The sequence below is a fragment of the Canis aureus genome, chromosome 3 (assembly GCF_053574225.1).
Source record: "Canis aureus isolate CA01 chromosome 3, VMU_Caureus_v.1.0, whole genome shotgun sequence".
Classification (NCBI taxonomy): domain Eukaryota; kingdom Metazoa; phylum Chordata; class Mammalia; order Carnivora; family Canidae; genus Canis; species Canis aureus.
In genome coordinates, this window is record NC_135613.1 from 13,987,614 (window position 1) to 14,005,735 (window position 18,122).

General features: G+C 40.9%; 1 protein-coding gene across 1 annotated transcript; it reads right to left on the reverse strand.

The window, feature by feature from the left end:
• Positions 1 to 3,843: 3,843 nt before the first annotated feature.
• Positions 3,844 to 9,878, reverse strand: LOC144304351 (uncharacterized). Its single transcript, XM_077882882.1, is given in 5 exon segments — positions 3,844 to 7,619; positions 7,622 to 8,021; positions 8,024 to 8,470; positions 8,473 to 8,768; positions 8,771 to 9,878. Coding segments are annotated over 5 exon segments (3,768 nt in total). The 3' UTR covers positions 3,844 to 6,102.
• Positions 9,879 to 18,122: the final 8,244 nt, after the last annotated feature.

The following is an 18,122-nucleotide window of genomic DNA, read 5'->3' on the forward strand; positions in this document are numbered from 1 at the left end:
CAGAGGTTGAATAAGAGAGTGCATGGTCTGCACTTGTATCTCTTGGTCTATCAGCTCTGGGATGTTGGAAGCCATAAAGCCAGGATGTTAAGAGCCACAAAATCAAGATGTTGGGCCCTCAGACTTCTAATCTTCATCTATTTATCACTACCTTTGCCTCTAGCTCCTGCCTAGCTGCCTACTCTATCAATAGTAGCTTTACGGATATCAAATAAGTCTTATACACATAGGTGTGTGATAGTATAGCATGTGTTAGTATAACAAGTGTTAGAGTCAGACCTGAATGTAGACAGTGTCTTTGTTATCAGGTGCTGTGCAATGTTAGGCAAGTTACTAAAACTCTCTGAGCTTCAGTTTCCTTATCTGTATTATGTAATTAATAATCATTGCCTCATAGGGTTATTGTGAGGTTAAACATCTAGAATGGTGTTAAGCATATTGTAAGGGCTCAGTAAATGATGGTTTTATTACTTTATGATGATGATAATGCTGCTGCTGGTGATGCCATTAAACTCAGTGGAATTCTGACCTCCTCCTTCCATAAATATAGGCAAAACATCAGCACACAGTTATGCACAATTAAATGAGTTCTTTTGCTCCTTACTTTCTGGATAATGGGACTTATAAATTCTTCATAAAGCACTTTAGATTCTGGAACTAAAGCTCTAAAGAAGTCTAATGACTAAATAAAATTTAAATGCCATTAGTACTTCACATAATTATCACAAAGTGCCAGAGGGATATTTGGAAAATAAATAAATTGAGTTGGCTATTTTGTTCTCTTCAAGATTTCTACCAAGATGTTAATGGACAGAAAAACATTAAAAATATTGTATGAAATTTATTTTTGTTCTAATTTTTTAAAATTTCACATTGCTTAGCTGGGGAGGATGTGACTATAAGCAAGTTTCAGTGTAGTTTATTAGCTTTTAGAATCAGAGTTAGCTCTCTGAATTACCTAATTACACTCAACCTCAGTGCTGTTGACATTCTGCACAATCACTATAGAACAATGCATGTGTGGCATGTGTACATATAGTTTAATCTGACAGAGTTGTTCTTTCTCAATGTCTGGGGAATTTAGGGACCATTGTAAAAATCATTGGCATAGAAACTCAAAGTGTTTTTCTCTTTTTAAATGACAATATTGCACTTATACAGCATATATGGACAAGGGGCTGGGAAGAGGGTATAGGGCACTATTGTTAAAAAATAAAATGATTAATACATATTTGTTATAAATTCTGTTATTATCATCAGTGAGAGAGAAGATTGAATTACATGTTTATGCTTATGTCTGAAAGAAGCAGGAATTTGAGTCAAGTGAGCCAATGGCTATATTTTATTTATTGTTATTTAATTTGTGCAAGAAGCTACTTTAAACACTTTACATATATTATCTGATTTAATCTTTTAGTACCTCTCTGAGGAGGTGCTCAGTGGAAAATACTGTGTTTTTCAACAACAAATACTTACCATTTACTATTTATTATATTATACTATAAATATAATATTTATTATATTATTTAATATGCAGGATATTGGGAATTCAGCAATGGTTAATACATGTTTTCTGTTTTCTGAAGTCTCACAAAGGGTGGGGATCACCCTTATATAAATGGAAATAATGTAGTTTGTAATAAGTAGGGATACTAAGAATAAAGAAATATCAGTATTGATTTCTAAGCAAAATTGATTTGTAGGTAGGCATTCTTGAAACAGTTAACTATATTACTTTGGGGTTGAAAGATTCCCCAAGATTCAGATTGTAGGGAACGGATGACTCAGACCTCATCTGCTATCAAAGATTTAGTGAATATGTACTTTGCACATCTGTGCAAGGCATTGTGCTATGGCATATGGTGTGCACAGCCATGCCCAAGGAGAGGGACCTGAAAGATAATGATCTGGATGTGCTTACCTGGCTCCCTTTTCCACTTGGGATCTACCCAGGATCACAGATGGACCCTGGAGGGTGTGTTTCTGGTGGTGGTATTTCCTGAGATGTCTCTGAAAGAGGGCAAGTGCAGTGGACTTAATTATCTACAATGATGGCCCAAGCCTCTCCTCTGCCAGCAGATGGGAGCAATCTCAGAAAAGAGCTACCATTGTCTGCTCCCTCTGATCTTTGGCCCTTGGACAGACTTTCTCATTGTTTATATCTGCACAGACCTAGAGAGCAACTGGCCAGAGGGGCTGAATTATATATCCCCTTGTCTGGAGGGGACATCTGTGTCCTAACAGCTCTAGGGAGTCTTAACTCTGTCATCTTCCACAGGGCAGCAATTTGCTGCTCTGACTCTGGCAAGAGCTGTTTTGTTGTTCACTGCCCACTGGTGGCCTGGAGACCTTTGTAGCCTATGTAGACAATGTAGGAATTACAACCATAAAAATGAGGGGGTCAGTGTCATTCTTGAAAGACAGTGGATCTCAGTCCTTGGGTGCACTTTAGAACTTCTAAAAATACCTATACTTGGGTGCTGTGCAGACCATGAAGTAAAAAAGCTGGGGCTGTAGTCCAAGTATCAGTAGATCTTAAAATCTTCTACTGTGCTTCTAATATATGGCCAGAGTTGCAAATGACTAATTCAGTATGACTCAGGATGAACACACTCAGTAGTTGAAAGAGGTTATTAATTTTGAGGGAAAACCAATGGATAAATAGCATGGAGCATTAGCGCAGAAAAAAATGAATCAAACTTTCAAATAGATGAAATGGAGCAACAACAACAAAATTACTTTCTGAAATTGGATTTCACAATTCAGTAAAAGAACTAAAAAAATAGATTTCCACTGAGAACCCAATTATTGTCTCAGATAACCAAGTGGCATAAGTAGCTTACAAGATAGACAAATAAAAAAGAAATGAAAATCAGAAGTGAAAGATATTTAACCGATGACTAAGAGGGACAAAGAATAAATAGAGGATAGGTAATAATGAAAAAAATAACAGAACCTTTTCAGCGGTAGAAGAATGACTTAGGCTCCATGGCTCCCAAATAGCATTGAAATTAAAGGTAGATGCTCAACCAAGTGGGAGCAAAAGACCAACATATAATTGATCGTTTGGTTTAAGGTCAGAACTCTAAGGATCACATATATAGCCAAGAGATCATTCTTCTCTTAGGAAATTTTTTTTTTTTTTTGAGAATTCAAGATGCAATTGGTATGCCACCATCTATCCTATGTAAGAAATTATTCAAGTATAATACAGAAGGATTGAGTCATCTAAAAGGGTGAGGATAGTATAATATGAATATATGATGTGGGTAGTTAGCCAAGTGGAGGCAGACTTGGAGTAAAAGCATTCTTATAATTACTTTTTTAAAAATATTTTTTACTTATTTATTTATTTATTCATAGAGACATAGAGAGAGAGAGAGAGAGAGGAGAGGCAGAGAGAGACAGGAGAGGCAGAGACACAGGCAGAGACACCATAGGTGGTTAAGATGCAAAGTACAAAAGAGAAAATAACTGTTGGTGACAATTAAGACAGTATTACTTAAATGTGCCAGACCGAGGACAAAGAATGACTTGGACCAAGTAAAATTATAGTAGTAAGTTTTAATATATAACTTGTTAAAAAAATGTTAGTGATCAACTCAATAAAAAGCCAGACTACCTTGCATTTTACTTCTGTAATTAAAAGCTTAAAGAAATATATATCCTAAAGAAATATTTTTAGCTTATGTGCAAAGAGCAAGTATAAGTATTATTTTTTGGTTCACAGGCATGTACAATGATCAAATAAGACCATAACACTAAAAAAAAAAAAAAAAAAAAAACCATAACACTAAAAACTTAGAGATTTTGCAAGTCACAGTTTTTATTATGGCCAATAAAACTAGAAACCAACAGTGCAATTACTATAAAATTTTGTAATTTAAAAGCACAAACCCTCAATTAGAGAAAAAATTTAAAATATCACAAATTATCTACATAACCAAACAACACAAGATCAGCTTGCATTATGATTTATGTGACATAGCCATCACTTTATTTGGAGAAAATTATTATTATTGTGAAAAGTCATAATAAATATAAACTAGCTTGAGAAACTGGAAAAAGCATGGTAACAATATACTATGAGAATGAAGCTACTGATAATTAGTGATGTAAAAGATAAAATTAAAATTATATTGCCAAAAAAATAAACATACCCCAAAATAGGGGTCTTTAGAAAAAGCAAAAGGAGAATATGAAAAGATAAGATATACAAAAGTACAGTTGACTGTGAATAAATAAACAATTTATAAGAACATTACTTCTGTCTTTCTGAGGATCATACTTGATTGATAACTGGTTTCCTATTTTAATATTCTGGGTGTTGTGCCCAAGATCGCGAATCTGAGAAACCACTAAGGAGCCAACACCGATGCAAACACACGAGGGTTTATTTACAAGCTCGAGTCTGGGTCCAAGTATACCCAACACAGTGGAGCAGGGACTTGGACCCCGAGACTAAGAGGCTTAGCAACTTTATAGGGGCCAGTGGCCAATGGGGTACGCAGAAAGTTGCACAGTCATGCTGGTCCACTCACAGGTGGCCAATTGAATTACATTTTACCTTAAAGTATCCATTTGAACTGGCCTATCACTGAGCCAATTTCTGATTAGGGTGTGCCCTGGTCTTTGACTAGGGCCGGGCAGTGCCCTAAGTAATAAGCAGGTCAGCACAAGGCGGGTGCAGCACAAAATAGTCCTGCTCTGCTTGTCCAGGGGTAGGGGATTTTGTTAAATTTCCTGGGTCCCACATTCTCCCCTTTTTCAGAGGATCCTATGTAGGACCCAATTATGGGTCCAGGTTGCTCTCAGAGTGAGCCAGGGGAATGATTAAACCAGGATTCTCACCATCCTTGTTGCTGTTCTCGCTCTCATTTACATTTAAGGCAGCACATACTCCCCCCCCCCACCTTTGTTGTAAGAAGACTAATTCTAATTTCCTTCTACTTTGAAGGACAACCTTGGACTAGGGACTCTTGGAGGTGGGAAATAAGTGAGAACGGCGCAGTCTTAGCTTTAGGGGATTGTCCTTGTCTGGTTGGCTTTTCCATTCTGTAACAAAGTCCTTGAGAACGGTGTGCGGGTCAGCTGGCCGGACGTGTGTGTAGTGGACCCAGGGAGTAATCCTGTCGACCTTGAGAGCGGTGGGAGTGGTCAGGATCATGAGGTAGGGTTCCTTCCAGTGAGGTTGAAGTGTCTGGTGTTGGTATTTCCGCATGTATACCCAGTCACCTGGCCGATATCGATGGGGGTCCGGGGGTGGCCCAGTCTCGTAGAGGGCCCTCAGCTTAGGCCACACCTGCTCATGGGTTCGTTGTAACATTTGGAGGGAGAAAAGAAGTTGGTGATCATCAAATTCAGCAAGCACCTCAGGTTTTAAATTGGGGATAACAGGTGGAGGAAGACGGAACATGATTTTGTAGGGAGCCAGTCCCATCTTATATGGGGAGTTCCTCACCCTATATAGGGCAAAGGGGAGGAGAGTCACCCAGTCCCTGCCAGTCTCCAGGGCTAATTTAGTTAAGGTCTCCTTTAATGTTTTGTTCATCCTCTCTACCTGTCCTGAGCTCTGGGGCCTATATGCACAATGTAATTTCCAATCTGCCCCAAGTACTAGTGCCACTCCCTGTGTTACCTTAGATATGAATCCTGGGCCGTTGTCTGACCCAATTCTAACGGGAAAACTATACCTCGGTACGATGTCTTCCAGCAGTTTCTTGGTCAGGATCTGTGCTGTTTCATGTTTGGTGGGAAATGCCTCTGTCCATCCTGAAAAAGTATCTACAAACACTAGCAAATACCTATACCCGTATTTTCCAGGTTTTACCTCAGTGAAGTCCACTTCCCAGTAGGCTCCTGGGTGGTCCCCTCGGAGCCAGGTGTCTGGGTTATATCCATGGGCGGAGGCATTTGTTAATTGGCATGCACGGCAGCTTGCCACAATCTGTTCGATCTTTGCTCGAGAGTCTTTAATAGTGATCTTTGCATGTAGTATGAGGTCTTCCATCTTCCTTGTTTCCATGTGAGTACTCCGATGCATTTTGGATAGGACTCGCCATCCTAGTTCCTCTGGCAAGATGATGCTGGAGTCTGAGCCCTCTACCAGCCATGCAAGCACTGGGTCATAGGCAAGCATTTGATCCAGTGTAAGTCAGCATCAGTATAGTTGGGGGTGTCAGGCAGGGTCAGTGCCCCCGGATCAGGTAGCATGGTAGCTAAGACCTGGGTCTCCAGAAGGGCTGCCTCTTTTGCTTTTAAATCGGCTAGCCGGTTTCCCCTGGCTACTGGCGTGTCTGCCTTTTGGTGCCCCGGACAATGGATGATGGCTAGGGCCTTGGGCAGCCAGAGGGCCTTTAGGAGTTCAAGAATCTCTGTTTTGTTTTTAACAGTCTTTTCCTCTACTGTCAGAAGCCCTCTCTTCCTGTAAAGGGCTCCGTGGATGTGAGCGGTGGCAAAGGCATACCTGCTGTTGGTGTAGATGTTTATTTGTTTACTGTTTTTCATGGTCAGCGCCTTGGCCAGTGCCATCAGTTCTGCCCGTTGAGCCGACATTCCGGCTGCCAGTGGCTCTGCCCAGACAGCCTCCATCTCCATGGTTACGGCTGCCCCCGCATATCTGAGTCCTTCTTGGACAAAACTGCTGCCGTCCGTGTACCAGGTGGCGTCCGCATTCGGCAGTGGCTGGTCCTGGAGATCAGCTCTGATTCTGTGCACCTGTGCCAAAATTTCTTGACAGTTGTGCAGAGGGGGGTCCCAGTCTGGGTTAGGGAGTAGCGTTGCCGGATTCAGGGTTGTTGGTGGCTTAAATAAAATTCTGGTAGGGTTTAGCAGTAGGCTCTGATAATGGGTCAGACGGGCATTGCTGATCCAGCGGATTGGAGGCTGTTTGAGTACCCCTTCAATAGCATGTGGGGTGGTAACATGCAGTTCTTGCCCCATGGCCAGTTTGTCTGTGTCCTTGACTATAGTGGCCACCGCAGCAATAATTTTTCAGCATAGGGGCCATCCAGCAGCCACCGTGTCCAGCTTTTTGGAGAGATAGGCTATGGGTCTTTTCCAGGGACCTAAGTACTGGACAAGGACCCCTTTTGCCACCCCGTCTTTCTCGTCCACATACAGGTAGAAGGGCTTGGCTGGATCGGGCAACCCAAGGGCCAGGGCAGACAGCAAGGTCTTTTTAAGGTTATTAAAGGCTCTGTTCATGGCCTCAGTCCATTTAAAATTTTGCTGGTGCCTGGTGGCCTCATAGAGGGGTCTGGCCATCTCGGCAAAACCCGGAATCCATAAGCGACAGAACTCTGCTGACCCCAGGAATTCACGTACCTGGCGGACGGTTTGCGGCTGTGGGATTCTTAAGATGGTTTCCTTCCATGCATCCGTCAACCATCTTTGTCCATCTTTTAATTTGTACCCAAGGTAGCTCACCTCTGTTCTGCAGATCTGGGCTTTTTTAGGTGAGGCCCGGTATCCTAGGGCCGCTATGGTCTGGAGCAAGTCCCTGGTGCCTCACAGGCATGTGTCCTGGTCCTCCACCGCCAACAGGATGTCATCTACATACTGTAATAAAGTCAAATGAGGGTGCTCGGAACGGAACTCACCCAAGTCTTCGTGTGAAGATCGAAGATGGTCGGTGAATTTTTGAATCCTTGTGGTAGTTTAGCCCAGGTGAGCTGGCCATTGATGCCTTTCTCAGGGTCCGTCCATTTAAAGGCAAAGAGGTCTTGGCTCTTGGGTGCAAAAGGCAGGCTGAAAAAAGCATCTTTTAAATCTAATACCGTATACCAAGTTTTGTCTGGAGGCAAGGTGGAGAGGAGGGTGTATGGGTTTGGGACCGTAGGGTGCATATCCTCTACTCGCCGGTTGACTTCACTCAAGTCCTGGACTGGCCTGTAATTGTTAGAGTGTGGTTTCTGAACCGGCAGCAAGGGAGTGTTCCATGCGGATTGGCAGGGCCTTAAGATGCCCGAATCCAGTAGTCGCCGTATGTGAGGTGGGATTCCCTTTCGTGCTACTAGAGGCTGGAGTATTGGCGGACCCTGACAGGGTCTGCCCCTGGCTTTAGTTTTATGTATATGGCCGGTCGATGCTGGGCCAGCCCGATTCCCCCAGTTTCTGCCCACGCTTGGGGAAATTCCCGCAGCCAACGGTCAATGTCAGTCATTTGGGCTGAGGGCATTTGGTGGAGACGATATTCGTCTTCTAAACTCAGGACAAGCACCTGAATCGGGTGCCCCTTCTTGTTTAGCACTTTTGCCCCTTTGAGGTGGAAGCAAATTTGTGCCCCCGAGCAAATCCCGACCTAACAGCGACACTGAGGGATGACCATGAAGGAGTGGGATACCCGGCCCGTGCCCAGATCCACAGTTCTTCGGGTAGTCCATGAGTATTGTTTGGTGCCCGTGGCCCCTTGCACCCATGAAGTTTTGTTTGCCAATTTCCCTTGGGGTTGTAATAAAACCGAATGTTGTGTGCCCCAGTGTCCACTAGGAATTCAACAGGTTGCCCCTCCACTGTAAGAGTTAACCTGGGCTTGAGGAAGGGTGCCGAACCCTGACTCCCCTAATTGTCCAGGTCCTCCATTTTTAAGATCTTGGCAGGGGCCTTAGATCTTTTGTTAGGGCAGCTTTTCACCCAATGGCCCTCCTCTTTGCATTGGTTTTTGTTCAGCTTAGGGTGCTCCCGACGGGGACCAGGGCCATCCTCCTTACCTGTCCCTGAAGCCAGCTTCTTGAGGTGTTCCGTCTTTCCTGTGGGTCGTCCATGGTTGTGGCCAGCAGGATCTTGGCCAGGTTTCGGGTCTGCCGGTCACTTAGTTTGGTTTGTTGTTCTTCCGGACTTTTTCTATTATTATAGACTCGTTCTGCCACTATCACTAAGTCCTGCAAGCTCTTCTCTCCCAGTCTCTTTACTCTTTGCAATTTCTTTTTAACATCCGGAGCGGCCTGGTTAACAAAAGCCATTGCGGCCTTTGTTTCCGGGGCTTCTGGGTTCATAGGGGTGTACTGCCTAAAAGCCTCTATGACTCTCTTTAAGAAGGCTGCTGGACTCTCATCCTTACCCTGCCTCACATCATAGACCTTGGCCAGATTGGTAGGCTTGCGCGTGGCAGCCTTGAGACCTGCCGTTAGAGTCTGGTGGTAGACCCGGAGTCTCTCCTTACCTTCAGCTGAGTTGTAGTTCCAGGTGGGGCGGGATAAAGGGAAGGCAGCATTTATGAGGTCTGGGTTTTGAGTCGGCTGTCTGTCCTCTCCCAGGACAGACTTCCGGGCTTCCACCTGAATTCGTTCTCTTTCCTCGGTGGTGAAGAGAACCTGCAAGAGCTGTTGGCAATCATCCCAAGTAGGCTGGTGGGTAAAGAGAACAGTATCTAAAAGCCCGATTAGATCTCTCGCATTATCAGAGAACTTTGCATTTTGGGTTTTCCAATTATATAAATCACTGGTGGAGAACAGCCAATATAACATTAGCTGTTCGTCAGTCTCATCGGGGGGCCCCATGGAGCAGAGAGGAAGGGTGGTGGAGTCAGCCGGCCCCGCATTCGGAGGTGGGGCCGTCCGGTGGGTCTGACTGTGTGTCCCCGCTGCTGGCCTGCGCACAGGGACTCCCTCGTCAGGGAGGGGTGGCACCCCTTCTGCAGCCCCCGATGCCTCCAATGGAGGGGTAGAAGCGGGGGGGGGGGGTGTGGGGGTGGGGAATGCCCAGTAGGGCGGCGGGAGAATCCGATCCTGCGGGGAGGAATCCTGGAAGACCGGACGAAGGGGTGCTTTGGGCATAGAGTCGGTCTCCTTTTTGGCTTTCCGCAGGGCTAGAATCTCTGTGGGTCCTGCTTTGGGGGGTAAAAATGGTTTTAGCCAAGAAGGAGGATTCTCGATCATGTCCCGCCAGATCAGCATGTTAGGGCACCTGGTCAGAGTGGCCGTCTGGTTTGTCCCTGAAGATCACGGTCTTAACTTGTAAGATAATAGGTAGGTGAAAAGTTCCTTCTTGGGGCCATCCCACGTCAAAGGTTGGCCATTCTGATATACAATAAATGTGGAATCTTTTTCTCCGTATGTCTATGCTCAGAATATGAGCTCTTTCCCTAACATCCGAGAAGTGAGAGAGCGTAAGAGATAGGGGAGTGGTTTCTGTCTCCCCCATTATGTCCCCAATCCACACCAAGACACAGACAGTAAAGACGATTAACAAGGACCCAACAACACAGATAAACGTGCAAACAGTAACAAGAACAAGGTAATAGACAAACGTTCCGTGCGGCCGCGGAGATAAAACAGAAAGTAACCTGAAGGGCTGGCAGCCGGCCCTCCTTACAGATGAGGACCCCGTCCTCCAGGCAGGGGCAAGGGACATCTCCTCCATCTCCCGCCAGCACATCCGCCTAAGCCAATGCCGACCCAATACAGATTGGAATTCCTATGGGTAAAGTACAGTTTAGAGCTCTCAGAAAATATGCGCGCAAAAGGTGGAAAAAGTTGAGTGCACTCACCACGCGTGAAACCCTCCGGATGGGGTCCTGGAGGTTTCTTGGATCCCGGACGAGCCCCCAAATGTGCCCAAGATCACGATTCCGAGAAACCACCAAGGAGCCAACACGGATGCAAACACACGAGGGTTTATTTACAAGCTCCAAGCTCAGGCCTGGGTCCAAGTATACCCAACACAGTGGAGCAGGGACTTGGACCCCGAGACTAAGAGGCTTAGCAACTTTATAGGGGCCAGTGGCCAATGGGATATGCAGAAAGTTGCACAGTCATACTGGTCCACTCGCAGGTGGCCAACTGAATTACATTATACCTTAAAGTATCCATTTGAACTGGCCTATCATTGAGCTGATTTCTGATTAGGGTGTGCCCTGGTCTTTGACTAGGGCCGGGCAGTGCCCTAAGTAATAAGCAGGTCAGCACAAGGTGGGTGCAGCACAAAATAGAGTCAGTTCTGCTCTGCTTGTCCAGGGGTAGGGGATTTTGTTAAATTTCCTGGGTCCCACACTGGGCATATTTGTTTCAGCACGGTTCAGCAAACCCTTGACCCCCATCACTGCTGGTACTTCATTTAGGTCTGACAACTTTCTTCATAGTACTAAGGTCCTCACATTGTTTTATATACTTTCAAGTAGTACGCTTTTTAGCTAAAGTAGGGTTGTTTATCATGAATTCCTATAATCAGTTCTACCTTGATACTTCAAGGAGGAATTCACCTAGCAGAGTCAACGTATTTGTTTGCTTGTTTTTCTGAACTGGGAGACTCCCCAGTGACTTCTTTTGCACCAGCTAGATACAAGAAGAACACTCTCTTCTTTAATGATAAATTTGTTTCCAAAACTCAGCATTGTGGAGCAGTTCAATAACAGGTTTTCAGACTATTGCCATTATTGAACTGGTTTTATCAAGCTGGTTGAAATGTGTTTTTATTATAATAGGAATAAATTTCATTATGCTATTGTATTATTCATAAAAATGCATTAAAGGATCTTCAGGTTAGTTGTTGAAACTTTAACAACAACTGCATATAAAAATATACTCCCTCTTGAGTATAAAAATTAGTGTCTCGGGCAGCCCGGGGATGGCTCAGTGGTTTAGCACTGCCTTCAGCCCAGGGTGTGATCCTGGAGACCTGGGATCGAGTCCCATGGAGCCTGCTTCTCCCTCTGCCTGTGTCTGTGCTTCTCTCTCTCTCTCTGTGTTTCTCATGAATAAATAAATAAAATCTTAAAAAAAAATAGTGTCTCAACATGAGGTTCTTGGGAAATGATTGGAAATTGCGATAGTAACTTTTGGTGGGGCATGACTTTAAAATTGACATAAAGCGACTCTAGAGTCAAACACAGAGCCTTTAAATTAAACTGAGCAAAACAACTGCTGATAGGAAAGCCTAACATTAGGTATTATCATTTAAAAATGGCCATTTTGGTATATTGGAAAATCTCCCCCCCACCACCACTTTTTCTGTAGATATTCCCACTTACTACAACTACCTAGGCCTCCAACGCTGGAACCAGCTCCTTTGGCTTAAATAGGTACAAACCTCATTTCCAGTGGCTTGTCCACATATAGCTTTAAATGTACACTTAAAGCAAGCTTTAATAGGTGCTTTGGCTTATATTGATAAACCAGAGGAAAAAAATGGTAGCTTCAACACTTTTTAATTAAAGTATAGCTTTCTTCTTCCACTCCCTACAATTTGACTAACAGATGTTATAATATCTTAGTATTATATTAAGAATCTAATAAAGATTTTGTTTAAAGGAATATTTTAACTCACTGTTTCTGCTACTCAGTGTAGAACCCAAATTTTCTTTAAAACAGAGAAATAAGGTCAGGAATTTTAATACTTCTATTCTGCAAGACATATGTCCACTGGATCTTATTTTGTATTTTTTTGTTTTTCTCTTCCTCCAAAGCATGAAATTAAAAAGCTGAAGTAAAATGAGTAAGTGATGGGGTCTACAATTTTAGTTCATTTGTTGTAGTATTTTAAGTTAAATTGTGTTTGAATATTGTTATTATCATCTGTGTATTTATTCTTACATGCTTACAGAGAGACAAATTTTTTTCCTGTTGAAATCCTTGAATTTGTAACTTAAACCTTGAGTTATGGCAGATAAAATTATCTGAATTGCTGTAATGCACTTACCACAAAGCTCCATTTCTTTATGCAGCAAGATGGAGAGGATACAAAATGATATTTATTATTTAAGAGATGATGTATCAAGCAAGAAACACATATAAACTAATACATATATTTTCAGGTGTTTAAATGAAAAATAAATGCTAAGCTGAAATGTTTGACGGTCCAAGAAGCAATTTATAATGAGTATATGATAATATCATAGACTTTACTCCTACTTTACATCACTAAGTCTGCATAGGTTGATCTTAAATTCAGTGGAAAAGTTTTTAACTCTTTAAGTTGTCGTGTCTCATCTTGATCCTTCCCTAGGAAAGGGAATTAGGTTGTTTAGTATCTTTATAAAATTGTCATACATTTCTGTATTTTTCCTTCAAAGCAACAGCAATAATAGTTTATAGAATGCTTTCATGTACACATAATTCTGAGGATTATTGTTCTGATTTAATGACTTGATAAGAACATGCATCTATCCAGTGAAGAGCTGGAAACTGAGGAACTGCTTTGGGATTTAGGATGCAAAGCATGTATAATTTCATATGTTCATAGATAAAATAGATAAGCTGTCACAGAGTGATTATGTGCATATGGGAATGTTTGTTATTTTTATCGGGCCCCTGTAGCTAGCTTCACTTCCTTTCCTACCTGGCTCCGACATGTTCTTCAGTTGAACTTCAGTTCTTAGAAATATTGTTCACTTTTTTTGATCCTATTGTCCTTTCATCATGTTTGCTTGGCAAAATCCCAACTATACTTCAATCTAATTGTCCATCTTATTTAAACCTATACCTAGATTATCCAACACTGCTGGCCATAGATGTTAATATCTATTAGTTCATAAACTCTGTCCCATGCAAGGGTGAAGAACTGTGTCATGGAAATATCATGGATGTCATTTCTCTATTCTTTGACTTTTGATATCCCTTCATAACTTATTGTTTTTTGGCATCTGCTATTAGCATGACATGGACATAGGAATATATTTTATTTTAAACTTATGATGTATCTTTAACCTAATCTTGGAGCTAATATTTTGAAAAGTACATGTTTTCCAAAAGAAGTGCAAGATACATAATAAAACACATTATGTAAAACTTCTATCACCAAATAATATAGAACACAAGTCAACTTATCTCTAAATTGACAAGTGAAATAATTCCATAGACTATGTTCCTGAACCTTCTTGCTTAGGGAAAAATTCTAAAGTGCCAGATGTTTCATTACTTGGGTATATTTTTATAAAATGGAAATTCATTGATTGCCATCAGATGGAAATTAGAAAGAAAATCAAGTATTTAGAATAATTTCATCAACTTATTTTACCTGATATTTTTAAGCATAAACGTGTGTGTGTGTGTATATATATATACACATATACACTCATCTATTTAAATATAAATGCATATGTATATATGTATGATTTTGTTAAACTCATGCAATAAATTTTACTAAAATTGTTGTAATATTTTTATAAACATGTTTTCAATTTTTTTGGAAATACCTAAGTGTATATGCTAAATATTGTAAAGGTAGTATGTTTATAGAAAATGAAGAGAATATTCATTAGAATTTCTTTTAAAAATAGTGTAAATAACTCTATTTCAACTGTGAGGTATCAAAAGGTCAGGTGACCAAAATTTTGTGTAGATTTGAAGTATCACTGATAATTACCTTTACTATTGCTTGGTTTTTATCTTTTATATGGATTCGAGTTAGTGTTACTGTCCTTTCATTTCAGTCTGAAGAACTCCTTTAGTATTTTTATAGGACAGATCTGTTAGTAATGAACTCTTTTAATTTTGTTTATCAGAGAATGTCTTTTATTTTATAATGCTGCTTAGCTTTTGCTGCTTGTGGTGCATAGCTTCCAGGTTAAACAGAAGTGAATACTTAGGATATTCTCAGGTCTTTCCTGAGCATATGCACAGCCCTGGACATGCACATAGCCCTATGTATGTACTTTCTAGATTGCTAAGAATATGCTGCAGTTTTTCAACCCCTTCTATGGACATCTCATTCCTCAGCTTTTCCTTTTCAACTTAATGATTAGCCTGTTTGTCTGAACTGTTATCCACTCACTACCTCAGGCATCCATGATATTAAACAATTGACTCTTAATTGTTTTTGACAAATCTCTCCACCCTCAATACTTTCTCCCAGAGTCTATTTGCACTGAGTAAACTTTGAGTTAATACTTACAGACTGAATATCTGTGTCCTCCCCCCCCCTTCTCCTAATTCATATGTTAAAACCTAATCCTCAGTGTGATTGTATTTGGAGGTGGGACCTTTGGGAGGTGATTAGGCCATAAAGGAGGAGTCCTCATGAGGAGGATTAGTGCCCTTATAAAAGAGACTCCAGAGAGCTCCTTCACTCCTTCTACTGTGTGTCTTCACAGTAGCAGATGGCAACAGTTAGAAGGTTGCCATCTGCTAACCAGCAGGCAGGCTCTTACAGACACTGAGTCCCTGGGTCCCTTGATTTTGGACTTCCCATCCTCCAGAACTCTTTGAAATAAATGTTTGTTGTTTAAGCCAGTCATTCTATGACATTTTTGTTATAGCACCCTGAATGGACTAAGTCCGTTAAAATAAAGACTAGTTTTGCAAGTAAAATATTCTAGGGAACTACCATACTGGTTAAATAATGAAAATTCTCTTGAACTCTCTTGAATGGGGCTTTGAAAGAGCTCCAGTCCTGTTCTTCCACCTGTGGCTGCCAAATTGCTGATACTCATATGATTGTGAAGCTATTGTTTTCAAGTCTGTCACAGCAGGCATGGGGTGAGTGGGAATAGGGCAAGTTAATGCCATGAAACTCTCTCTTCTTCCTGAGATTTAGCATTTTTTAATATTAAACATTTTCCAGATTGCTGCAAATCATCAGTTAATTCCAGAGTTCTGAAATGTTGATTCTGACCATTAAACACACACACACACACATTTTCTTATGTCTTTTATGGAAGGTTTGTGGAAGTTTTTACTGTGTCATTCCTGTTAATAGCGCCTATTCAGCTCTTCTTTAATTCTTGTTTTGATCAGAGTGAGATATATTAATAATATCAAAACTGTGCTACTTAGAGGCTGGTAAAAGGGGTTGCGACTACTTTTTATTCCTTACTGTGTACACAGTCCACACAACTTCTTTTTTTTAATATTTTATTTATTTATTCATGATAGAGAAAGAGAGAGAGAGAGAGGCAGAGACACAGGCAGAGGGAGAAGCAGGCTCCATGCCGGGAGCCGGATGTGGGACTCAATCCCGGGACTCTAGGATTGCGCCCTGGGCTAAAGGCAGGTGCTAAACCGCTGAGCCACCCAGGGATCCCCCACACAACTTCTATACTGAGGACATGCCCATGGTAGCTTAATACCATATTAATGGTGGCTATTGGTATTAAAAACAAGCAACAGATAAATAAATAATTATAAAAATAATAGCCATCTAAAACAGGTGATAAGTTAAAATCAAGTGTGACTAGTCTGTTGTTTTTTCAAATGGAATTACATTATATAGTAAATAAAGCACCCATGTCAACATCAGGTATCCCTGAGTGGGAATCAAAGTCTGCAGATGCTTCTTGCCTGATTTTGGTTTTCCTCATCTGCAGTGATACCAAAGACCTCTCAGGATTACTCTATTAGCAGTAGTATAAACCTGTGTGTCACATTACAGAGATTCAGTCCAAAGCAGCTATCATCCATAGAAAGGATACTGATCAGTAATCGCTATTGTTATTTTGTCATTTATATGCCATACTTCACAGGGCATATTGAGTATATTTTCCCAAATTGAGTTAAAAAAACTCAGAGATGCTTACAAATTTTATCCTTTGAAATGTGTGTAAGGTTATGTAGATTTCTGGGGGTTTTTGTTGGGGGGTGGTAATGAAATAGAAAACAGCTATTTTATGAATGCACTATTCTTAAACATTTGAGTGTGGGGTGGATAAGGGAGGGAGGTGTGACTTGTATGTGATATTAGGAATGAGTCCATGCATCCCAGAATACAGGAGATGGGCAGTGGGGCTTGGGACTTTAGATTGATTAAGCCAAGCCATAAAGAAGAAAAAGCAGGTATGGGATAGGTGAATTGAAGACAAGGAAGAGAGAAGGAGAAGGCTGAGAACAGCGAGCTGTTCATATGTAGGAGGACAGAGACAAGAGTGGATAAACTAAAGAAACAAATAGAATTCGATGGGTCATTAAGAAAACAAGAAGCCAAGTAGGGAGACATCAAGATTCCTGGTGGAAAGGAGAAAGTAGAATCATTGTATCTCTGACCTAGGTGTTGCAGGCACTCTTATTTCTCCTCCCAATTTAAATTGAACTTTTCCTCTCCCTTTAGAGTTGGTAGAGTAACCATAACAAAATGATTGTAAACATATGGTGTGTGTTAATGTGATCATTTGCCTCCTCATTATGGATTTAGTATGACCATTAACATCTAATTGCCTAATTTCCCAATAACCATTGAAAAATTAGAGCTGCATCATTGCCACCTACTACTCACCATAATAGTTTTGTCATTTCTAAAGGCATTTAATCTTTGTAAAATTATACACATCATTTGCCTTTTGTATTTTTTGACTTTTGGCCTATATTGATTATTTATTTGTAAATTATGTGTCTGTATAAAATAAAAATTACACAGTTAACCTTTTATATAAAAGTAAGTTACAGTTATATTTACCAATTTTTAGGTTTTTTTTCCTTTGTGACATCAATGTTTATTCTCTGTTTATATACCTAGGTCCGTATCAGAGCTTTAAAAAATGATCATCTACATAAATATGGTAAAATGCCCCAATCTTTCTAAGCTTTGTTTAAATTGCTTCCATAAATCTCCAAGAACAAATGCGTATTATGTGCACAGGTGTAATTCATTATTGGTGGGAAAAGAGTCCCACGAAGCTGAAGACTTGAGTGTGCTTCTGGCTATAGAAGGAAATGTGATCTTTGGTGATTCTCACATTAAAAGTGTGCACACGTTCATACTCACATGCTTACACACAAGATCATCTATTCTCTCTCTCTCTCTCTCTCTCTCTCTCTCTCACACACACACACACACTCACACTGATAAGTCCATAAACTCACACACATCCACACTCAACTGCAGAGAGCTTCAGATACTCTCATATGCATATGCAGGTATAGATATTTAAGTGCATTGTGAAAATTTTGTATTTGATTTGGAGCATGGAGAACTCTTCTTTTTACAATGTATTATTTTCACTAATATTGAGGGGTAACCCTCTGAGATTCAGCTGCCTTTCATCTTGGATGTGAATAAACAGAACTATTTATGCATTTGATTTTGAAAAATACTAACAGCTTCTATTAGATACCAGCCCTTAATTTTCTCTTTAGATGTTTAATTAATCTTAAAAGCATTTGGGGCAGAAATGCATATATAAAGTTATAATTTCAATCTTTTTCTTAAAGACATGGTCGTTCATAGATTTCTAAAAAAGAGAGTATTAATAGTCA